This window comes from Muntiacus reevesi, chromosome 18, assembly GCF_963930625.1.
Source record: "Muntiacus reevesi chromosome 18, mMunRee1.1, whole genome shotgun sequence".
Classification (NCBI taxonomy): domain Eukaryota; kingdom Metazoa; phylum Chordata; class Mammalia; order Artiodactyla; family Cervidae; genus Muntiacus; species Muntiacus reevesi.
In genome coordinates this window covers 1677444-1701795 of record NC_089266.1, presented here as the reverse complement: position 1 = coordinate 1701795, position 24352 = coordinate 1677444, and the positions used below count along the sequence as shown (strand labels likewise).

At 52.3% G+C, this 24352-nt stretch overlaps 1 protein-coding gene across 2 annotated transcripts in view; it reads left to right on the top strand.

Annotated features, from left to right (window-relative positions):
- The first annotated feature begins 379 nt into the window (after nucleotides 1–379).
- The window catches only part of FAM20A (FAM20A golgi associated secretory pathway pseudokinase), a 42247-nt gene continuing 18274 nt past the window's right edge, over nucleotides 380–24352 (top strand). The window contains exon 1 of one of the 2 annotated variants that reach the window (XM_065910274.1): nucleotides 380–875. In XM_065910274.1, the coding sequence (XP_065766346.1) occupies nucleotides 517–875 (359 nt within the window). In that variant the 5' untranslated portion in view covers nucleotides 380–516. Of the gene's footprint in view, nucleotides 876–9464; nucleotides 9618–24352 lie in introns of those variants that run through there. The other variant, XM_065910277.1, reaches the window with a different exon arrangement.

Sequence of the window (24352 nt, the reverse complement as noted above, 5' to 3'; positions counted from 1 at the left end):
CGGGCGACCAGGTGGCCGGGCAGGGCCGGAAGAGGGCCCGGAGTCGGCGGGCGGGCGGCGCCGGGGGCAGGTGCCAGCGGCAGTGGGCGGGGGCGGCGGCGTCACCCCTCCCCCGGGGGCCGGGCGCGCACACCAGCTCGGCCCGAGGAGCCGGGGGCACGGGCGTCCCCGCCGCCCGCCGGAGGAGCCGGAGCGACCGCATCCTCCGGAGAGACGCCCCGCGCTCCGCGGCCGCCCGCCGCCGCCGCCGCCGGGAGGCGAGCGCCGCCGGTCCCCGCGCCCCGGAGCCCCGATCCTCCACCTGCCGCGGCTCCCGGGGCGCAGAGGGTGTGAGAAGCAGGGGCCCGGGGACACCGGCCCCCGGGGGCCACTGGGCGCGGAAAGGGACCGCCGCCCCCGGCCGCGCGCTCTGCGCCTCGGCCGCGAGTTCAAGGGCGACCCCCTCGGAGGGGGCTCCGCGCGCGCGGCGCCTCCGACCCCGGGACTCGGGCGCCTGCGCGCGCACCCGGCGGGGCCATGCCCGGGCTGCGCCGGGACCGCCTGCTGACCCTGCTGCTGCTGGGCGCGCTGCTGGCCGCCGACCTCTACTTCCACCTCGGGCCCCGCGTGCGGCGCCGCCTGCAGCCCCGGGAGCGCCCGCTCGGCTGCCCGTGCGCCCGCCGCGCCGCCTCCCCGGCCCCCGCCCCGGCCCCCTCGGCCCCGCGGCGGGTCGAGCCGGGCGGCGGCGGCGACCCCGGCTCCAAGCTGCAGGCCCTCTTCGCGCACCCGCTGTACAACGACCCGGAGGAGCCGCCGCTCCTGGGGCCCGAAGACTCGCTGCTGGCCGGCCCGGAGGCGCTGCGCTATTACCGGAGGAAGGTGGCCCGCTGGAACAGGTGAGCCCCGCCCGGCCCCCGGCCGCGCCGCGCGCCCGGCGCTGCGCCCGCGCCCACCTCGGGGCGAGGAGAAGTTTGCAGGCAGTAGCGCGCCCGGAGATGCTCCAGACCCGCCCCCTGCGTCCCGGGGTTCACCCCGGGCCCCTTCCGTTCCTGAGCCATCTCCTCGCTCTTTCTCCCTCTCCTGATGTGGAGAGCCTCTGTGGGATCTCGGTTTTCCAGAATGAGGTTTCCAAACAGAGCAACTCAGCGCTTCTCCGCACCCAGCACTTAGCTCTAGACCTGGGCGCCTTCCAGAAACCAGGGCTTCTCCCCGAAACCCCGCTCTCCCCTCTTGTTTATTCCCCTGCCCAGGGTCAGAGATCAAGAGAGGTCAGTAGGCCAGAAAAGTCAGTTTCCCCAAGTGGTCGCCACTCTGTTCATTTTAAAGCGTGACTTGTCCCTTTCTCCTGAGTGTTATAATCTGCAAGCAGTTTTATTTCTGTGGGGGTTTGGCTAACTTAGAGCTGAGGCTCCATGCTTTCATAGACTACCTGGGAATTTTTTACATTCAAGGCTAAATATAGAGGGGGAAATGCCAAACATATATGTAGGATAATATCAAGAAGGATTTTTGTGTGTGTGAGTGAAGGGGTGGGGAAGGAGGGTGTTGGAGAAGCTGGGATGGTCAGTTCTGAGACCCCCAGCTGATGACAGAGGCCTCAGAGGAGTTAGGACTCTGGTTGAATAAGGACTGGTCTGAGGATAACTCAGCTCACTTTTGGACACATTCATCACTTTTCTCGATACAAGAGATTTCCAAATGAGCCCTCCTTGCTGGTTTTATGGTCCCCCCAGAGGATGGTCAAACATAAGTCTCTGGAAAGTCAGTGCTTGTCCAAGTTAAAACTGTTTGCTCATCGTTCTATAGCGCTGAGAGTGGCCTAGGGTGCAAGGGGCCTTTGGAAAGTAAAAAGAGGAAAAAATGAGAGTTATCGGCTGAAGTCGCTACGGTGCGTTTCAATTGCAACTCTGTGGCTGATAATTTTATATTAGAAAGTGGTTCCCAAGTCTCTTGCTAATTGAATGCAATAAAAAGACAGTTTGAGATTGCTTCTCAGACACTGTCATTTTCAATATTACCTTTATTTCATCAACCTTTATTTCGATATTACCTTTATTTCATCAACCTGTGAGGATCGGTGAAGGAGGAAATTACGCCCTTGGAAAATGATCGACACGTCAGTTGAGGATTTGAGGGGATACGCGGGAGACATCGCTGTGTAATTGTTGATCAGTATCCACTTATTCACACGGCTGTGGCCTTAAATTCTGTATGTTACTCTGGTCCTTAAGGAGAGTCGGAGGGGTATTTTGGCAGAAAAGCAAGACTCTTTCTCACCAATCTGTCCTACAGACGATTTTGAGCTTGCCTTCTGTGTCATTACGTGTCAGAAAACCTCGTTTACTGCTGAGGAATGACCTTGGCCGTTTAACCGGGATGGGTGGGGGCTGGGGCCCTTACTGTACACGCAGGTAGCATGGTTTTGCGTGGTCGGTTGAATGTGACAGTTGTGATATTGACTCATTAGTGAAGTGAAAGTCGCTGAGTGTTGTCCGACTCTTTGTGACTGTAGAGTCCATGGAATTCTCCAGGCCAGAATACTGCAGGGGGTAGCCTATCCCTTCCCCAAGGGATCTTCCCAAGCGAGGAATCGAACTGGGATCTCCTGCATTGCAGGCAGACTGTTTACCAGCTGAGCTACCAGGGAAGCCCATCACTTCCTGTTAATGGATGGGATCTCAGATGAGGTTTGTGGGCTCTAACAGGAGGGGGAGCTATTCCAGCAAGTGCTGAAACTGGACCCTAAAGGCAGAGAAGCTTCACCCAGGGTGCACGGCAAGCGTCCAGGCAGGGATGTTCATAAGCAGATTCCGGCTCATGTGGTGTGATCAGGGCTTCCCTGGAGGCTCAGCTGGTAATGAATCCACCTGCAATGCAGAGACCCTCGTTCGATCCCTGCGTCGGGAAGATCCCCTGGAGAAGGGAACAGCAACCCACTCCAGTATACTGGTCTGGAGAATCCCATGGACAGAGGAGCCTGGCAGGCTACAGTCCATGGGGTCGCAAAGAGTCAGACACGACTGAATAACTAGCACTTCATCAGGCTAGAAATGGAATGTGGGGGACTTCCCTGGTGGTCCAGTGGTTAAGACTCTGAACTTCCAATGCAGGGGGCCCAGGTTCAATCCTCGATCAGGGAGCTAAGATCCCACATGCCGCACAGCGTGGCCAAAAAATAAATAAGTAAAATAAAATAAAACCATGGTGTAGAAGAATTTTTAACAAGAAATAGTAATCATAAATGGAACGTGGAAGACTCCCCAGCCAGGGTGCATCTGCATCGCACTCAGGGTTCTGTTCTGAGAGACAGTCACCCGTCACCTTAAGTGAGTCGGGGCCCCATCGACGTGAGCACTCGTGAAAGCATCTGCTACGATGTGCAGGGCCAGAGAGAGCTGCAGGCTTCAGTGCTGCCAGCGAGAACAAACAGCAGAGGAGAGAAGCAGGGAGGGACCATGCCGATTGCTTCTCTCTTGCACATACAAGCCTGCGCCCCTACCCTTGTCTGCAGCCGCTATCCAGCCAGTATTAAAAACCCAGGGCTTTGCACACATATGTGGATGCCATCATGCCAATAATTACTTAACGTGAACTGCTTTCCAAAATAACTTTAGCAGCAAACCACCTGCCTTACCTGGAGAAGTGCAGCAGCCAAATCAGCCTCCCTCCCACGTGCTCCGATGAGCCCGCTGGTCTGCCTGACTGATCCTTCCTAACCACCACCCTAGCAAGTAATGCGTGAAGTCAGAAGTACATTCCTATAACTTGGGCTTATGACCAGAGTTAGGACATGGCCCATCTTACCCACCACCTCCCAGCACATCCCTTTTTTATTTCAGTGGAAGATGGAGCTTACACACTGTTTTGCATATTTCAGGTCCTCGATCAATATTCATTCATGGGATGTCAGTATCTAGTTAAGTTGAAATGATGCGAAAGTCACCTCGTGGGTCAAGTGGGCGATCCCCGTGCTCACCCGAAGCCTCCTGCAGACCTCCTTAACTGCCGTTCTTCCTTCCCTTCCTCTTTTTCCCCTCGAAATGTAGCTAAGTGACACACAGTTCAGTTCAGTTCAGTCGCTCAGTCATGTCCGACGCTTTGCGACCCCATGAACTGCAGCACGCCAGGCTTCCCTGTCCATCACCAACTCCCGGAGTTTACCCAAACCCATGTCCATTGAGTCGGTGATGCCATCCAGCCATCTCATCCTCTGTCGTCTCCTGACCTCAATCTTTTCCAGCATCAATGTCTTTTCAGATGAGTCAACTCTTCTCATGAGGTGGCCAAAGTATTGGAGTTTCACTTTCAGCATCAGCCCTTCCAATGAACACCCAGGACTGATCTCCTTTAGGATGGACTGGTTGGATCTCCTTGCAGTCCAAGGGACTCTCAAGAGTCTTCTCCAACACCACAGTGAGGCACAATCCAAGTTAATAAAGTAATCGGGGAAAATGTTCCTGTCGCATCGTCAGCCGCTGATCCCCACAAGTGGTCCAGCACCAGCCCTCGACGGGCGTGAGGACGCAGAGGACACCAGGAGCCGGGGCAGGGGCACGGGGAGCCAGGGGAATGGGGTCGTCACTATTTCAGGCCTTAAACCAACAAGCTAGCTGAGGCCTTTTCCTGTCAAAGCGGTGATGGAGGGCAGCGCATACCTGGAGCCCAGGGTCACGCTGCCACTACCCTCACAGCTTAGAGGCTAAGCTCCGGGCTTCATCCCCTCCCAGAAGCTGCCCGAGCCAGACCACAGCTGTCCTTTGACTTGTCACAGCCGGTCAGCTCGGCTTGGCCCTGCGCCCACATATCTTTGGTCGGTTCCTCTGAAACCCTCTGGTTGTTTCAGTCAAGGTCAAATGGGGTCATGCCTCCCTGGTGTAAAAACCCCAGCAGCTACGACACAGACCCAAATTCTCTTCTCTCTGCTTTTCTCTCTGGACCTCCTCCTCCAGGATCAAGAAGGTTCTGTTTTCCTGTAATTCCCGATCCAGCGTTTCTGTGAATCTGTGTGTGTGTATCTGTGTGTGTGTGTGTATCTGTGTGTGTGTGTGTGTATCTGTGTGCGTGTGTGTATCTGTGCTCTCCCCTCATCAGATGCCCCGTCTCCCTCCTCCCGAGTACTTGCTCTCACTGGAGAAAGTCTGGCCCAAGACTGTCTTTGAAAATCACAGCAGAGAGACGCTGCAGCTCTGAGAAAATGACAGGTGTTCAAGGGGAGTAAACTGGCTCCAGTGTCTCTGGGAGAAGCTTTGAGAAACTCCAGAAGCCAAAGCAGTGATAGGAGAGCAGGCAGAGAGCCGGACGAGATGAGAAAGAATTCAGCCAGGCACAAGAACGCTCTGGTCTTGGAATCGGCAGAGGGAAAGCTGCTTCCCACCGTGGCATCTGGGGAAGGAAAAGTAAAGTCTCTCCTCACCTCCTCCTTTTTGCTTCTTTCTACTGATCTCACACTCACCCAGATCACTTGGAGAGCAGGATTATTGGGAATGGGCGGCTCCCCTACAGAGCTTTGGCTAGAAGCCCAGGGCCCAGCTCAGAGACGCTGCGGTCTGCCTTTCGCCCAGAGTCAGCGAGGCCAGGGCCCCCTGCTGGTTCTTCCACCAGTGATGCCAGGCTGAGAACGGGCCTGAAAAGGGCCCTCGGCCCCAACCCGCGTGTGGTTAGCAGAGGGGGTGGGAGTCCGGACGTCCATTTCTCTAATCTCCCAATTAAAGCCTTGCTGGGCTGGTTGGGGGAAAGCTATGACTTCAGTGGTTTCTGAGTCCCTGGACTTGCAGCCAGAGGAAACCTCCCCATTCTTGTCAGAGCCAAGAGCTCCAAGCAGATGGTTTCGGAGAGGGCTAGGCCAGCTTCCTGTTCCCTCATCCCAAAGCCCAGTCCTCACTGCAGTCAGCGCAGCAAAGACCCAAACTGGGGAGGGTACCACGCAAGAAGACCCGCACCTCCTGCCTCCGGTGACATCAGAATGAAGCCCTTTGGCCGAGAACTGGGAGGTGCTCATGAACTGCTCCTTTGCTCCCAGCACCCGCCACCCGACCTCCTTTACCCCAGGCAAGTCCCCAACCATCTGCGAGACGGGCTGGCCGGTTCTCTGCATGCAAATCCCGCCCGAGACAGGCGTGGTACCTGACAAACACCTGCTAACTCAGGCCTCACAATTTCTCAGAAAGAATATGCATGATTCCAAGACGTGTCCCTAGAGGCCGGGCCCTGCTGTCGACATGCCTCCTCATTCAGTCCAGTGCAACCAGGCCCTGCAGGAAAGGGAGTTTACAGGTGTAACTAAACCTCTCTCCCAGAGAGGGTCACCTTGGGATAGGGAGATTACCCAGGTATTTGTTGTTCTTATTGTTCAGTTGCTACATCATATCCGTCTCTTCAAGACCCCATGGACGGCTGCATGCCAGGCTCCCCTGACCTTCACCATTTCCAGAGTTTGCTCAAATTCAGGTCCACTGAGTCAGTGATGCCATCCAACCATCTCATCCTCTGTCATCCCCTTCTCCTCCTGCCTTTAATCTTTCCTAGCATCAGGGTCTTTTTCATGAGACAGCTGTTTGCATCAGGTGGCCAAAGTACTGGAGTTTCGGCTTCAGCATCAGTCCTTCCAATGAACACCCAGGACTGACCTCCTTTAGGATGGACTGGTTGGATCTCGTTGCAGTCCAAGGGACTCTCAAGAGTCTTCTCCAACACACAGTTCAGAAGCATCAGTTCTTCAGCTCTCAGCCTTCTTTATGGTCCAGCTCTCACATCCATGCACGACTATGCTTTGACTATACAGACTTTTGTGGGCAAAGTGATATCTTTGCTTTTTAATACACTGTCTAGGTTTGTTACAACTTGCCTTCCAAGGAGCAAGTGTCTTAATTTCGTGGCTGCAGTCACCGTCCACAGTGATTTTGGATCCCAAGAAAATAAAACCTGTCACTGTTTCCCCTTTTCCCCCGTCTATTTGCCATGAAGTAATGGGACTGGATGCCATGACCTTAGTGTTTTGAATCTTGAATTTTAAGTCAGCTTTTTCACTCTCTTCTTTCACCCTCATGAAGAGGCTCTTTAGTTCCTCTTTGCTTTCTGCCATAAGGGTGGTGTCATCTGCATATCTGAGGTTATTGATATTTCTCCCAGCAGTCTTGATTCCAGCTTCTGCTTCATCCAGCCTGGCATTTTCACATGATGTACTCTGCATGTACGTTAAATAAGCAGGGTGACAATATACAGCCTTGACGTACTCTTTTTCCGATTTGGAACCAGTCTGTTGTTCCATGTCTGGTTCTAACTGTTGCTTCTTGACCCGCATACAGATTTCTCAGGAGGCAGGTCAGGTGGTCTGGTATTCCTATCTCTTGAAGAATTTCCCACAGTGTGTTGGGATCCACACAAAGACTTTAGTGTAGTCAGTGAAGCAGCAGTAGATGTTTTTCTGGAACTCCCTTGCTTTCTCTATAATCCAGTGAATGCTGACAGTGTTGACCTGGCTATGTTGGATCTGATCACGTGAGCCCTTTGAAGGCAGAGAGTTTTCTCCAGTTAATCAAAGAAGAGGAAGTCGAATAAGGGCTGGAAGTGCCTCTGTGACTTGCAGATGGGGCGGGGGCGCTGTGGCAAGAGAGACAGTAACCTTCAGGACGTGAGCTGGGCCCCAGCTGACAGCCAGCCAGGAAACAAGGCCCTCGGTTGCACAACCACAAGGAGATGAATTCTTCCAACAACAGGAACAAACATGGCAGCAGAGCCTTCTGCTGGATCTCCGGATGAGCCCTCAGCCTGGCAGACGACTTGACCTCAGCCTTGTGAAGCCTGCGCTGGGAGCTCAGGCACGCTGAGCTGGAACCCTGACCCGCAGCTCGGAGAGCGGATCAGTGGGTGTTGCTTAAGGCCACCAGGGTGGTGGTAATTTGCTCCTTGGCAGAGAAAACAAAGGTGGCGCTGCTGCTGACTTTGTTTTCTGGAGGAAACTGGGGAAGGCAAGGAGGTTGCTGGTCGCCTTCTCATGTCAGGCGGCTGGCAAACTTCCGATGGGCCAGGATCCACATGGTCTCACCGTCAGCTCTAGCCCTCTGCATCCTGGGAAGCCTCTAGGTCCTCATTTCTCCTCCCTGGGAAAGGCTTTTCCGACCACCTCCCCCCACGCTGGTCCCTCCCCGACGGGACGCATCCTCCCCTACAGCATCACGGGAACGGTCATGACTCTGCAGCTTCACGGCAGCTGTCACGTGAGCGTGAATGGCCACTCGCTCCTGGCATGAGAAGCCCCCAGCCTGCACGTGGTCACACGAATACATCTGTTCCGTGGTTTCCCCTACGGGAGAGCCAGAGTGAATATCTGTGGAACAAATAATTGGGAACAGAGGACCTCAGGACTTGGGGGCTGTTACTCAACATCCTCTTAGCCCCTGTGGGGGATGAAAGCCTTGAACAAAAACAATCTTGAACAAAAACAAGTCATCCCACCTATAACCTGCCGCCTCCTCCTCCTTCGAAACTCTCAGGCGAAACCCTCCTACTGAGACATCCTGGCATTTAGACCTGGGGTGCTGTCTCTATTGCAGTAGCGTAAATAAAATCAACTTCCAAATTTTTTTTTTTAAAAGCCCTGGAAGAAAGTTGAGAAGGTGCTGTTTGCCAAGAAGAGAGAATTTCCTCAGCTTCCTGCATTTTCTGAGGAAAGAGCAGCCAAGAACTCATGCATTTAAAAAAGCGGGAGCCACAGAGAGACCCTGACTTAGCCAAAAGCACTCCCTGCTCACCCCTCCGTAGGCGCTGACCTGTGTCTTCCCGGTGATCATCTGTTAAACCAGACACTGCTGAGGACCAGAGGGTTCTGCTGAAGTCGGCTTTCCCGTGGCTCAAAGCCGAAGGGGGATGCCATTCCAAACAGCTGCAGCCTGGACGGAGCAGAAGTTCTAGGAGTGAGAGCATCTGAGTACCTGTTGTTATAGGCAGGCACACACACAGGCCTAATGAAAACCACAGTATGGAAAAAAAGGTCTAATTCTTTTTATGGCCTGTCACTTGGCAGGATGCCTACTGTGGAAATGCGAAATCAACACAACCCTGAGTCTGAGCGCCTTGGCAATGCCGGGGTCCGGGAGTGCGGGTCCCTGGAGGCCGACCTTGGAAATCAAGACCTGGATCCTGCCAGCGTCTTTCGTCTTGAGCCAGAGGCGAAGCTAAGACCCAGAGAAGGGCCTATTTTATTGGATTCTCTCGTAACAAACCCAATAGATTTGGACAACCACAGGGGATAGAAAATGGTGGAGGACTGTGATCGCTAAGAAGCCAAGAGCCTGTAAGAAAATTCAGCGAAATGTGGAGAGCAGAGCGAAACTGAAGGAGCTGCTGGCACGGGGGCAGGTGAATGAAGAGCTGGGCGACGGAAATGAGATGACCTGGGAGGAGACGGGGTTTTAGGAAACTTGGGAGAGGCGGGTGGGTGAGAAGAACGTTCTGCTGGCAGAAGAAAACACAAAGCTGCTCCGCCCCGGGAAGCCGAGTCCAGCTCTCAGGTGGCACCCCGGCCTTCAGCTGTCTCTACCTGGATCACGCGCGTGGGTCGTGTGCAAGCTCGTTTTTCGTGATGCTCACCACAGCAGAGTCTGCGTGGGGGGACAGAGTGTCATCCGAGTTTCATGCATGTAAGTGGGGTTTTTATTTTATGCTGGAGTGTAGCCGGTTGACGATGTTGTGACGGTTTCAGGTGGAGCAAAGGGACTCAGCCGCACAAACACATATACCCACTCTCCCCCAAACGCCCCTCGCGTCCAGGCTGCCCAGAACCTGAGCAGAGTGCCCTGCGCTCTAGCTCTGGTCCATCTTCCTCAGTGGCTGAGAGTGACTTTGTGGGGAAAGTGTATTTATCGGCACTCACGGTCCGGCCTGTGTTTTGTTTTGTTTTAACGCTGAGTTAGGAATCCTGCTCCACCAGCAGCTGCTTATTTCTGCCTCCTGTGCTCCTCGGGGCACTCAGAGAGATTCTGGAGGGAGTCAGATTGACCAGCTACAATTCCATCATCAAGTCAAGCCCCGATTCACCACCATTTCATTGCAGCGTTGTTTTTTTAAACCGGGATCATTGGATCCTACCCAGCTCAACTGATGAGGTCTACATTTCCCTTACATTTTACACATACTTTGCATTCTGTGGCTACGTGTATTTTCTTAGAAAATAGTACATGCTATTTGCAAAGTGCTGCCCACTCTCTTTAGGATACTTTGATGTTGAGCGACAGAAACCCAGTTAAAACGTGGAGAATCAAGTAACCAAAGCTCAGGGACCTCAGCTCTCTCTACTCTCTGTCGCTTAGACCTTCTGCCTGCCGTAACGCCCTCTGCAGGTTCCGATCCCCAAGAGCCCTGCGACCAGAGAGAGAAAAGGGCTTCTCAGATTTCCACAAAGAAAGATCCTGGGCAAAGTCGCTGATTGGCCAGACCGGGTGTACAGTCAGGCTCTAGAGGGTTGTGATTGGTCCAGTTCTGAGGAGGATGCAGGCACTTCAACCAATCACTGGCTCTGGGGAGGCGGAGCCATTGGAAACTATTGATGCTGCATTCGAGCCACGTGGCTCAGTGTGGGAAGAAGAGGTCCCCCAAACCAGGCTGGCTGCCCAGACCTCGAGTGACCTGGAAGAACTCCTGTGACCAGCGTGAGGCTAGAAATTTTCTCAGCTTGTGCCTGCTGCAGTTTCTGACTCTGATAGCCACTGTTCTGGAGTTTCAGTAAGACCTTTTAAATTTTTGCTTATTTTTGGCCGTGCTGCGTGTCTGTTGCTGCTGGCTTTTCGCTAGCTGTGGCGAACGGGAGCTGCTCCCTAGTTGCAGCGTGCGGGCTTCTCCTCGCGGTGGCTTTTGTTGCGGAGGCCTCTCTTGTTGCCGCGGAGCACAGGGGCGGCGGTGCGAGGGCTTCCCTAGTTGCAGCTCCCGGGGCCCAGAGCACAAGCTTAGTTTTTCCGCAGCATGTGGGATCTTCCCGGATCAGGGATAGAGCCCAGGTCGCCTGCGTTCGCAGGCAGATTCTTTACCACTGAGCCGTTAGGGAAGCCTCATAAGACATTTTTAAAGCAAATTCATTTGCGAACAAGTTCCTATTGTGCAGATCTTTTACACCAGCCGTTAGAATTCCTGCAAGAGGAGAGGAATCTTTATTAATTTGGGCTTTCCCTTAAATCAACCGTGCTCTCTATAGGAGCTCAAAGAAGGAGCAGACGTGAACTCATGTCTCTTTCTCCCAAAACTCCACTGGGACCCCTGACGCCTTCTGTCAATCCCTAGGGAAGCACTTACGTCTTTTTGACGTGAAGAGGGTGAGTCTGTGGTTCTTCTTGAAGCTCCAGCAGTCCTGTTGGACTGCACACCTTCAACCAGGGTTTCTTCTGAGTGAAAACACTGGACAAGCACTTTCCAAGTGTGTTTCATGAACTTCCAGGGTTTCTGGAGGTGCTTCTCGGGTTCTGAGAATGATTGCTTCAGTTTGCATTTTGGAAACCTGTGCCTCAAGGTAATTTTGACAGAATATGAGGAAACGCACACCCAGTTGTGTTACGCCCACCGAGCCATCGGATCTCTTGGCGTTTCCTGAGAAAGGTCTGGAAAGGGAATTCAGTCACTGTTCGTCTCCCAGGGCTACCATGGCAAACTGCCCCTGTTTAAGTCACTGTTGGTTGCCTGGAACAATGTAAACTTACTCTTTCACAATTCTGGAGTCTGTGTTCTGAAACCAAGGTGTGGGCAGGGTAGCAGGCTCCCCGGAGGGTCTGTGGGAGAATCCATTCTGCGCTTCTTCCAGCTTCAGTGGCTGCCGGCATCACTCCAGCCCCTGCGTCCCTGGTCACCTCGCCTCCTCTTCCACCTCTGTGTCTGTCTCTGCTTCTGTGTCGCTCTCTTAAGGACACAGGTTGTGAACTCGGGCTGCTGTGGTTTAGTCACCCACTCATATCCCCCCGGTGACCCCGTGGACTGCGGCACGCCAGGCTTCCCTGTCCTTCACCATCTTCCAGAGTTTGGTCAAACTCATGTCCACCGAGTCGGTGATGCCATCCCACCATCTCACCCTCTGTCATCCCTTTTTCCTCCTGCTCTCAATCTTTCCTAGCATCAAAGTCTTTTCCAGTGAGTCATCTCTTCACATCAGGTGGCCAAAGTACTGGAGCTTCAGCTTCAGAATCAGTCCTTCTGATGAATATTCCGGGTCGATTTCCTTTGGGGTTGACTGGTTTGACCTCCTTGCAGTCCAAATGACTCTCCGTTCTATCTGTGTCTCTCTCCTACAAGGACCCAGGTCATGGACACAGGACTCACCTGGATAATCCAAGACAGTCTCATCTCAAGAACTTTACTTACCTCTTGCTGGAGTCCAGCCACAGCGGATCCCGGTGGCTCCCGACAACCTCTGTCATAGCAGATCCAAAAGAATTGGCTGGGGAGAGTCCACGCTGCTCCCAGCCCTTATTTTCCAAATAAGGTCACTGTCACAGGTTTCAGAGGTTAGGGAGAGGATAGGTATGAGTGTTCAATCGTGTCTGACTCTTTATGACCCCATAGACTGTAGCCCGCAAGCTCCTCAATCCTTGGGATTCTCCAGGCAAGAATCCTGGAGGGGGATGCCATTTCCTTCTCCAGGAGATCTTCCTGTGTCTCCTGTGAGTCCTGCATTGGCAGGCAGACTCTTTCCCACTAGCCCCACCTGGAGGTTAGGTCACGGACATGTGTTTAGGGGGAGCCCCATGCAGCCTGCTGAGGTCACGTCTCATCAATGCCTAGCAAGGCCGAGCCGTTGCCATTTTACTTTCATTTTAAAAAAGGATTGTTCTTCTGTTCACACAGAAGCGCGCTTTACGGGTTACACAGCAGATCTTGCTCCCTCTGCCAGAGCTTCTGATGGGCGTTGAGCAGCAGCGCATTGAGGATGAGACCCCTGGCGGTGTCTGGAGTGTGGTCGTCAGGGTTCTCATTCGGGACAGAGAAATAGATCTGCTAATTAACTGAACGTGGATGTGGGAACAAAGGCTCTTTATGAAGGTCTCGGAGTCAAACGGGACTGACAAGGGAACTCAAGCCACGGCCTCAAGCCACGGAGCCCAGACAGGGGCCAGACACAGAGTCCAGGCAGGGGCCCAAGGACCAGGAGCCTCCTCGGCTAGTTCTCCGGATCTGCGGTGACGGGCGAGCCAACGGAAGGTCCACACGTGAAACCTGTGTGATGCAGAATAGGACTACACAATGTTTGGCTGGAAAAATACAGAATAGATGATAAGCCAGTGCTCACCTTAGGTATTAAAAAGCCATCAATAAAGCGACCATCGGATGCTGAATTTGAGCAGTGTAACTTACAGGGGCCCCTCCAGGTTAAACTCTTTGCAAAGTGTGCACCCCAGGTAACTGGATGAGGTGGCGTTCTGTTCTGCCGTGAGCTGTAAATCCGTTGAAAGGTCAGGGGAGGTCGGCCACAAACGATGGGCTTGGATTTATAGCAATTGATCTGCAGACCTTCTTTTTCGCAGGAACCAAGCTAGCGCTCTATTTAGGCTACTTGTGATTTGTGATGTTTAAAATCACTTTATGTATGACAAAACCCACTGGAAAAAAAAATAACTAAATAAAATTTAAAATTTAAAAAACAAAACAAAACAAAAAAACAAACAAAAAAATAAAATCACTTTATCTGCATCTGTGACAATGCTTCGTCCTCACTCTCTGGGTAGGGGTGGGTGCTGTGCCTAACACACCCCATACTGTGATTACTCTTTAAGGTGTAAATAAACAAGCAGGTGAACAAGGCTGGAACCCTGGGTACCACTGGATGGTCAGCTCACTCCTGTCCTTCAGGACCGCCTGCAAAGCTGCCCACTCGGAGAATCTGTCCTGTCCCTCCAACCCAAAGAGAGGCCCGGCCTCCTTCACCAACTCCTGCTTGACTTTCATCAGGGCTTTTGTCACGACTTACTGCCTTCTCGTCTGCTGGCATGCTTCGGGTACACCCTCACAGGATTGTCAGCTTTTCAAGGACGTGTTGAACCGAGTGGATGTAGCCACATCCCGATCCCCAGAACACCGTTATCTTCTTTGGAAAAAATCTTTGCAGATGTGCTTAAGCGTCTTGACAGGAGGAGACCTGGCTAGAGTAGGTGGGCCCTGAATCCCACGGCAGGTGTCCTTGCAAGGGGAAAGCAGAGCGAGCTTAGACACAGACAGGAAGGGGGAGATGTTGTGCCCAAGAAGGCAGAGCCTGGAGGGACGTGGCCACGAGCCAAGGGACATCTGCAGCCACCGGAGCTGGAAGAAGCAGAGAGTGGGCTCTCCCGGAAGGAATGCAGCCCTGCCGACACGTAATGTCAGACTCTTGGCTGCAGACCTCCGAGAATACATTTCCGTAAAGCCCCCAAGGCTGAGTTGTTTGTTAGGGCTGCCGCGGGAAACAGGCAGAAGGCTGGATGTTTGCTTGCTTCTTGGCCGTGTGACCCCACTGTCTAAAATGCTGCCTGTGTACAGCAGGTGCCTAATAAGTGTTTGCAAATGAGTGAAGAAAGCGGAGCCGTGAAGAATTGATGCTTTCGAACTGTGGTGCTGGAGAAGACTCTTGAGAATCCCTTAGACTGCAAAAAGACCCAACCAGTCCATCCTAAAGGAGATCAACCCTGAATATTCATTGAAAGGACTGATGCTGAAGCTGAAACTCCAGTATTTTGGCCTCCTAATGGGAAGAGCTGACTCACTGGAAAAGACCCTGATGCTGGGAAAACTTGAGGGCAGGAGGAGAAGGGGGCCACAGAGGATGAGATGGTTGGATGGCATCACCGACTCAGTGGGCATGAACTTGGACAAACTCTGGAGGATGGTGAGGGACAGGGAAGCCTGGCGTGCTGCAGTCCATGGGGTCGCAAAGAGTCTGTCACGACTTAGTGACTGAACAACAAAAACTGAGTGAATACATGAGAACCCCAGAGGCTTTGTGGTTGGGCAGCTCTGGGTTAAATCCTGACTCTGCTACATAAACACTGGGAGACCCGAGGCTCATTTTCTCAGTTTCCTGCTCCGTGACATGGGCCGCAGACCTACCCCAGTGGGTGCTGGGGGCAGAGTGAGGTCTACAGGGTAACGCCCAGGGCAGAGGGCCTGGCCCCCGCCGCCCTGAGTCAGCAGCAGGTAAAGCAGCACTCGTTGCTTATCCCTCTGCGTTCCGTATGGGTGATTTGATATCCATCAACAGCCAACCGTATTGATTAATATTTAATGCCTGCTTAGGTGCACGAGATGCAGGAAGCAGGATCTGCGTTCCCCAGATGCCAGGGAAAAACCCCGGAGCTTCCAGCCTGGCCCTGGCCTGCCTCAGCCTCCGCTGCTGACAGACCCGGGGCATCTGCAATTAGTCTGCCTACCCCAGAAATTACAGGGCTTCCCTGGTGCTCAGCGGTGAAGAACCGCCTGTAGTGCAGGAGACTCGGGTTCGATCCCTGGGTCAGGAAGATCACCTGGAGAAGGAAATGGCAGCCCACTCCAGTATTCTTGCCTGGAGAGTGCCATGGACAGAGGAGCCTGGTGGGCTACAGTCTATAGAGTTGCAAGAGTCTGACACGACTGAGTGACTAAAACAACTCCAGAAATCATATGCCCCACATACACACACACACGTGCACACACACACGTGCACACACACGCACATGCACACACGTGTGCGCACACACACCTGGGGGAAAGCCATCAGCTGATGTTTCTCACTGACTTGGCAGGAGTCCTCCTTTTCCTATTCTTTCCTCTTCTCTTTTCTTCACAAAGCGCTTATCAAGCCAGTTCATAGGCTGGTCTTGCCTCCCTGGGGACCTTTCCCTCCGACCTTGAGCTGGTGGCATTGACAATGGGTGACAGCCATTCTGCGTGGGTGCAGGGCTGGCCCCACCCCACGAACCGTCACCTTTAACCCTCAGAACCGCTCGCTACGAGAGGCACTGGTATCCCCACCTTCACACGAGGATGGCCGCTCAGACAAGCTGGGTCTCACCAGAACCCGGACGTCAAAGGCGGAGGCAAACCCAGGACATCAACAGTGATGCTAACTTTGCGTCGCGTCTCAGGTCGGGTCCTGGAGACAAAGCTGAGATGCCTCCCGAGTGCAGTGGTGGGCAGCGATCAGGGTCCCAGAGGCAGGAAGGGCAGCTCCGCGTCCGGCTCTCTGCTCTGGATGCAGAGAGCCTGTGCGGTCCTTCCAGAGAGGAGGTTGTCAGTAAGCAGCAAAGCTTTGTAAAGAGCCGAACTCATCCGTCCTTATACACCGTAGATCTGCTTCATGTGGTTATACTGTAACTTCTTTGTCTTTATAATCGAGGGTGAAAGCGTTACTGGTAGAATCTCTCGCCCACATTCCGATTCCAGGCCTGAGTTTGATCACAGGTCAGCTGCTTCTCAGCAGGGCGACCTTGGAGAGTTCGCCTGTGCTGCCTTCATCCGGGTCCCATTTCTTTAGGGTGGATGTAGTAACAGTCACACTGACCTTATAAGGAGTTCCGGGAGGAGTCCATGAGTAAAAGTTGCAAAGTGCTTCAGAAAGTGCTTGACAAAAGGACTGATGCTGAAGCTGAAACTCCAACAATTTGGCCATCTGATGTGAAGAGCCGACTCACTGGACAAGACCCTGATGCTGGGAAAGATTGAGGGCAGGAGGGGAAGGGGGCGACAGAGGGTGAGATGATTGGATGGCATCGCTGATTCAATGGACATGAGTTTGAGCAAACTCTGGGAGCTGGTGAAGGACTGGGAGGCCTGGCGTGCTGCATGCAGTCCGTGGGGTCACAAAGAGTCGGACATGACAGAGTGACTGAGCAACAACCTTGAGTAAAACCTGCAGAGCGCTTCAGGCAGCACTGGGCGCTACCTAAGAGCGAAGTGAAGGTGAGCGATCTCCTTTCTTTTACTCAGGCCTCTTGGCCCAGTCGGGGTCGCTGCTCCTCTTCCTTCTGATTTCTGTTCTCGTGACCGAGGTCCTCGTGGTTCCCCCGCCTGGGCTGACCTCTGAGCGCCCCTTCCCGCGCTGGTCCTCTGCACTCCGTTCCCTCCGGCTCGAGCCCTGACCTGTCACTGTGCCCCAGGCCTGAGCCGTGACTCCGGGAGGTCAGGCCGGGCCGGGCCAGTGAAGCCCGAGTGGAAACACAGGGTCTATTGCGACACCGCTTCTAGGGAGGAAGTGATCATATTTCAACCAGGAAGGAAGGGGTTTGTGTCGGGAAATCAGCCCAGTTAGCAAAATCTCACTGAAATCTTGGTACAGTTATTACTTTCTCAACAGAAAACAGATCAGCCGATTCAGTGTTCCCACCACCATCCTGATGTTTAAGAAGTTTCCGTCAACAATCTCAGTGTGTGTGTGTGTGTGTGTGTGTGTGTGTGTGTGTGCGTGTGCATGCGTGCGCTCAGTCCTGTCCAAGTCTTTGCGACCCCATGGACTGTAGCCCACCAGGCTCCTCTGTCCACGGCATTTCCCAGGTAAGAATACTGAGTGGGCTGCCATTTTCTCCTCCAGGGGATCTTCCCGACCCAGGGAGCGAACCCAGAACTCTTATCTATCCGGCACTGGCAGACGGCTTCCTTACCAGTGCGCCACCTGGGAAGCCCTAACAGTCTCAGTACTCCTTGCACAGACTCCCGGTCTGCACGGCCTCCGTGGAAAAGCAGAGGTCTCGACTCAGAACTGTCAGTCTCTCCCTTTTCACTGAGTCGTCCGCTCACCCACGTGGACCTTCATCTCCTCCTGTGTAGTTTGGAGAAGTGTCGTTTGGTCCCAGGACTTCGGGGAACTAGAGTAAGACAATGCAGGGGGAAAACCCAAAATCCATTTATAATAAGCTCTTCACAAATGCAGGTATAGGAGTGTTAAATAAAGTGATGCCTCCGATGCTAAACAAGCACCCGAGGCTGGGGGCAGAAGCACCAGAATCCACGCGCCCCCGAGTGGGTCCCAGCCTCCTCGCGGCTGGGAGAGGGAAGGGCTGTGGGCCAACTTCCAGCGCAGCCTGTGGGCGGAAATGAGCTATGTCACTTCCTGGCCAGAGCCTTTAAAAGCTGGGGCTTCCCAGGCAGCCCTAGTGGTAAAGAACCCGCCTGCCAATGCAGGAGACATAAGAGACTGAGGTTCGATCCCTGGGTCGGGAAGATCCCCTGGAGAAAGGTTACAGCAACCCACTCCAGTATCCTCGCCTGGAGAATCCCACGGACAGAGGAGCCGGTAGGCTGAGGTCGCAAAGAATGGGACACCACTTGGGACCGAGCAACAAGAAGACAAGGAAACAGATCCGCCACCTTCTTGGAACAGGGGCGGGAGAAATTCCACCAGAACAGAAATCACATTCATTTCTCAGCAGGTCATCCTCCCCCACAGGTCACTTCTCGTGCTGAGGAGGAAAAGAGACCAATTATCCTCTCCGTGGGGAAATCAGACGGAAAAATAATACATGCAAATCCGCACAGTGCTCAGGCCAAGGGCTGGGGAGATTTTAACCTGCAGGGAAGCCGCAGGGAAACCCGCCGGCCGACATGGAAATGTGCGACCCCCTGCCACAACCCCTCATTCAGACCCTTCTCTACTGGGGCAGCCCAGGCCTGGTGACAGGCAGTAAGGCCAAGTTCAAACACTTTTGAAAACAAGTATATTTGGGTCACCGTTTGTTTATTGAAGGATCCAGCGTTTGGGTTTTTAAGGCTCTTCTTTTTCCTTAATTCGCTCTGAGCACTGCCTTTAGACTTAAAGTTCTGTTTTCTGCCCTTGGGAAAACGGTGAACTAGCCATCCAATGTCAGTGTCGTGTGTTTACTCTGTGAGAGAGAGAGAGAGAGAGAGAAACATTTATTTGTTTATTTTAGGTCTCACAGTCAGAGGATGAAAAAAGCCAAAATTCAACACTGCATCGTTTGCAAGTACCACGTGTGTTGCTATTTTATCCATATGCTTGTTGGGTTGGTACAAGCCTGACAGCCAAACAACTGCTGACTCACATTTGTCTTTTTTTAAACAATTAAATAATAGTTAAGTTTTTGCCATGCAGAGTGTACAGGGGGAGGGTAGCAGAGCCTGAGGGAGGCTTTTAGGCTGTGTATGGAAAATCTTGAGTTTCTCAGAGTCCAGAACCCATCATAGCAATTCTCAGGTCGTTATCAGAGGATTAAGTGCTTCATTTGCTCATGATTCTGTGGCTCGAGGCCAGGGCTTCTCAACCTCAGCACTGCTGACATTTGGGGAAGATGATTTTCTGTCTTGCTGGGCTCAAGAGAAAGTTAAATAAAATAGGAGAATGCATTGCAGGATGTTTGGTAGCGTCCGTTAGCACCGCCCCCACCAGCTGTGATGCCAAGATGCCTCTCAATGGTGCCATCCACGAGGGGGGCGGTTGCCCCTGGTCGAGAACCTCGGTCTACCCCACGGAGGCGGGACCCTACGGGAGCGTGTCATTCTCAGCCGCGGGCCTTCCGCCCTGTAAACGGTCACACTGGGGTGAGAGTGAGGGCTCCGTGTTGGGGTCTGATGTTTCTCAAAGTCCATCGTGCCCACACGGAGACCAGGGCATGCCCTCCTGTGCTAGGCAGCGGAAGGGTTTAGGACATGCCCCTGCCCGGGGGCCTGACCGCAGCCCTTCTCAGATCCTTGGCTGTCCTTGTGTGACTGAGAGTCTCCCTGAGAGGTTACACTTTGCAGCTCTTTCCAGTTTCATTTGTATAGAGAGAGTGATGTCTGCTGGTCACTTCGGTGCTTAGCTCTGGGCCCAGGACCAGAATCTGGGAAGCTTGGCCCAGCTGGAAGTTACCTGCTAGTTCCCTGCCTCGACTCCGGGGGATTCCTCAGACCAGAGATCATCCTGCCACCTTCTCCAGGGTGTCCGATCTACTGTCACCTTCGGCGACAGGTCTGGAAGTTGTTGCTAGGGTAGAGATAGAGGTTTCTCACTGAGGCCAGAATCCCAGCTCCAAGAATGTCCCTCCGGGCTTGCCAGGGGCATCCAGCTCATTGTGACGGGCCATCCAAGGTCAGCAAGGTCTGTTGACAGCAGCCAGGATGTGGTAACAACCTAGGTGCCCATCCATGGATGAATGGAGAGAGAAGACGTGGTTTGTACAGTGGGATGTCAGCCTTTAAAAAGAACGAGGCTTTGCCATTTGCAGCAACACGGGTAGACTTGGAAGGTGTCACGCGAAGTGAAATAAGTCAGACCAAGAAGTAGAAATACGGTGTGTCATTTATATGTGGGATCTTAAAAAATACAACAAACTGGTGACTATAGCATAAAACAAGCACAGCATACAGCGTTAGAGCAAATAGACTCTCAGATGTACAGAACGGACTAGGGTTATCAGTTGAGGCGGGAATATAAAGCGGTAGGGTGGCAGGTAGAAGCTATTGAGTGTAAGATGGGCTCAAGGAAGCGCAAGGCTTCCGTGGACTTGCCTTGGCCTCAAAGACACTGGGATAAACGCAGCGGGAGGCAGGGGAACAGAAAGGGATGAAGTGGGGCCGTGCTGCTCGTTGGAGTCGAGGACGCGGCAGCGGGGAGACGTCCCGGCCTGTTTGTGAAAAGTCACAGGAGTCATTTTACTTAAACTGTATTGGAGCATAGTTAATTTATGACATTGGGTTAATTTCTACTCTATAGCAAAGTGACTCAGTATATATATATACACACACATCAGTTCAGTTCAGTCACTCAGTCATGTCCAACTCTTTGCAACCCTATGGACTGCAGCACGCCAGGCTTCCCTGTCCATCACCAATTTTCGGAGTTTGTTCAAACTCATGTCTATCGAGTTGGTGATGCCATCCAACCATCTCATCCTCTGTCGTCCCCTTCTCCTCCCGCCTTCAATCTTTTCCAGCATCTGGGTCTTTTCCAGTGAGTCAGTTCTTTGCATTAGGTGGCCAAAATACTGGAGTTTCAGCTTCATCATCAGTCTTTCCAATGAATATTCAGGAGTGATTTCCTTTAGGATGGACTGGTTGGATCTAAGTGACTCTGTTTATATATATACACACACATATATATGCTGTGCCGAGTCGCTCAGTCGTGTCTGGCTCTTTGCGACCCCGTGGACTGCAGCCCGCCAGGCTCCTCTGTCCGTGGGACTCTCCAGACCAGAACACTGGAGTGGGTTGCCGTGCCCTCCTCCAGGGGATCTTCCCAACCCAGGGATCGAACCCAGGTCTTCCACATCGCAGGCGGATTCTTTACCAGCTGAGCCGCCAGGGAAGCCCATAGATACATACTCTTCTTCATATTCTCTTCCCTGATGGTTTATCCCAGGATATTAACTATACTTCCCTGACGTCAGGGATTTCGGTGGTGAGCCCACCAGACTGCTGAGGGGCATTTGGAGAGAATCCTGTTCCAGATAATTCTGTCATGGGGACATGCAGCCTGCATGGGCCCAGTGGTCTCAGAGATAAAGTGCATTTCTGAGGCAGGTTGCAGTCAAGATGTATTTCTACATTATCTATGAAATCTTAGGTGTGTATGAAGACAAGGTTCTAGTAATTTGTTGCCATCTTTTCTCATTCCAAAGAAATAGTCACTCTCATGCCTGATTTTGTGATCACAGTTTTGTACTCTTTTTCTTAGAAATTGTCTTCCAAATATATAAAGCATCAGGTCCCATTAAACCTGGATCATTCTTATGCACAAGAGAAATAGGATAAGAAAGAAGAAGGTATTTCCAAACTTGTCACCACCCAAACAAAGTAACTCTGGGAAAAATGTTCTTCCTATGTCCATTGTCAAGGATGAGAATACTGAAACAGACATATGGATCAAACAGATGCACAGATTTAGATAGAAAGCCAAGTCTCTCAGAGGCTCACTGTAATGCTTGTATCATTTTCTTCATGGCAGAGTGCTTTCGGAAGCTCAGGAAATGACTAAGATGATAAATGAGTCAGAAAGTAGCCTTGTGCGTCCCGTCCAGCAGAGACAGAACTCGAGGGTGGCGGTGAGACCCCTGCATTCCAAACACTTTCCCCTTGCGTTTTGATGCGAGTGTTTTGGAGTCTGGTGTAGTTTTTGCAGCAGGAAAATTGTTCGGGCATCCAAGGATCAGTTATTTATAGAGCATTTCCTGCATGCAGAGCCCTTCGTCAAATACTAAGGAAGATACAAAAATCTTGGGCAGGTTCCTGCCCTCAAGAGATGTAGCGTTTAGTTGGGAAGAAAATACACGATGTGGCTCTGAAATCTTTCCCTGGTGCCCCCATCTCCCTCCCCATGCGGCTGCACAAGGACCACAGAACTGAGTTTCCAGCAGAGGGAATTTTGCCTGAGCGCCTGCCAGTCATTCCTGCCTCCCTCCTGGTGTTGAGGATCCTACGTGCGGATGGTCTGGGCTCTGTGAACCTCCACAGGCCATCTGTCCTGAGCCCGGTGCTGGGGTTCAGGAGCCCCACCGTACTTCTGCACCTGGCTCAGCGTCTCCCAGACATGCTGGGGAAGGAACAGAGCGGGGAGGGGGGTCAATTAATTAGAAAATAATTCATGGATAATCACCAGATTCCTCCCCAGGAGACCTCAGCGTGAGCCCGTAAAGCAGGGAGGATGTCACTTCTCATCACTGCCTCGTAACCAGTGAATGTAGCAAAATATAAATTCTAAGGCATGCAGTTGAAATAGCTCTGCCTGAGAGGGCTTGGCACCCTTGCTTTTGGCAGGGAACATGTGCCCAGATGCCAAAGAGAGACTTGTTATTTCAGAGGAAAGGACAGAAATTAATCCTCAAGATCAGTTCAGGCTGTCCTGACTCAAGAGAACCAAGAAATTTATGAGATGATACAGTTAGAAAGAGGGAAGAGTGACAGGATTTCAGGGAACTTTAGCATCAGAGCAAACACACGCTATCCGAAAAGCATGCAGGTCAGCTTCCCCTGAGTAAGCCTGTGATTCCCGTTAACTGTGTTTCCAGAAAAATACAGAGGGTAGTTCTCACAGAGCTCATCTCAGCCACTGTGGGTGAGAAGGAGCACATTCCTATTCCCCAGGGATTTATCAGGGACCTGTTACATATGGCAAGGACAGCAGAAGAGACGGGCAGTGTGTACAGATTTGCAAGCTCCAGAGAGAAAGCTCACATTCAGTTGTAGAATTGGAAACGCTTCAAAGAGGACGTTCCTAGGGAGTTTGGCCCTGGAAGCTGGAGAAGAAAATGTGGAGGAGGGCATTCCCACGGGAGAAACAGCATGAGGCGGGGAGGAACCATTGCAAAGGCAGTGTCTGTGTGCGTCGGTTGTTTAATTGCAAAATTACAGAAATAGATAAAGTAAAAAGTGAAAGTCACTCATCATCACCCCTAAGGCACACTATCCTTAATGGTTTGTGTAGTTTTCATGCACAGCAAATTGTTTGTGTTTATTTGTGTATGTAAATGATATTTTTAACAACAACAAAAACATGAGATCCACTCCACAAACTGTGCTGAAATTAGAAATTCTTCTATGTCACTAAATACAGAGCCATCCCTGTAACACCCTCTCATAGACGCTGGTGTTTTCTCCATTTGTATAGTTATAAACAACACTGTCTGCCTAGTCACTCAGTCATGTCCAGCTGTTTGCGACGACATGGACGGTAGCCCGCCAGCCTCCTCTGTCCACAGGATTTCCCAGGCAAGAACACTGGAGCGGGTTGCCATCCCCTCCTCCAGGGGATCTTCCCAACTCTGGGATCGAACCCAAGTCTCCCGCATTGCAGGTGGATTCTTTACTGCCTGGGCCGCCAGCGACGCCCAAACAACACTGTAGCGAAGATCTTTGAACATATTTTCTTGCACGCTTGTGCAGGTTAGATAAGCTGCAGAAATGCAACTGCTGAGTCAAAGGGTGTGTATGTGTGTGCTCAGTCGTTCAGTTGTGTCTGGCTCTTGGCTTGCCAGGCTCCTCTGCCCAAGGAATTTTTCAAGCAAGAATACTGGAGGGTTGCCATTTCCCACTCCCATGGATCTTCCCGATCCAGGGACTGGACCTTAGGTCTCTTGCGAGTCTCCTACGTTGACAGGCAGATTCTTTGCCACTGAGCTACCTAGGAAGCCCCACTCAATATAAACTCTGAAATGGAAAATTGCCCTCTATAAATATGTGCCAATTACACTTTCATCAATAATGCAAGACAGCACTATAATAATGCTATTCAATACGCCCGTTTAAACCCTGTTCAGGTTCCATTTTAAGAGGGTTTTGTCATTGTAAAATCTGCGTAGATAACTACACAAGTTGGGGCTGTATAGGAAAACTATCGACAAGACAGTAAAGCAAGTTTCAGGACTGTGTGGATGTTATGTTATCAAATCCATAAGAATAAAAGTGGAGAGAGACAAGGGAAAAACACTGGCCACATCAGTTACCTCTGGGGAGGGGAGGTTGGTGA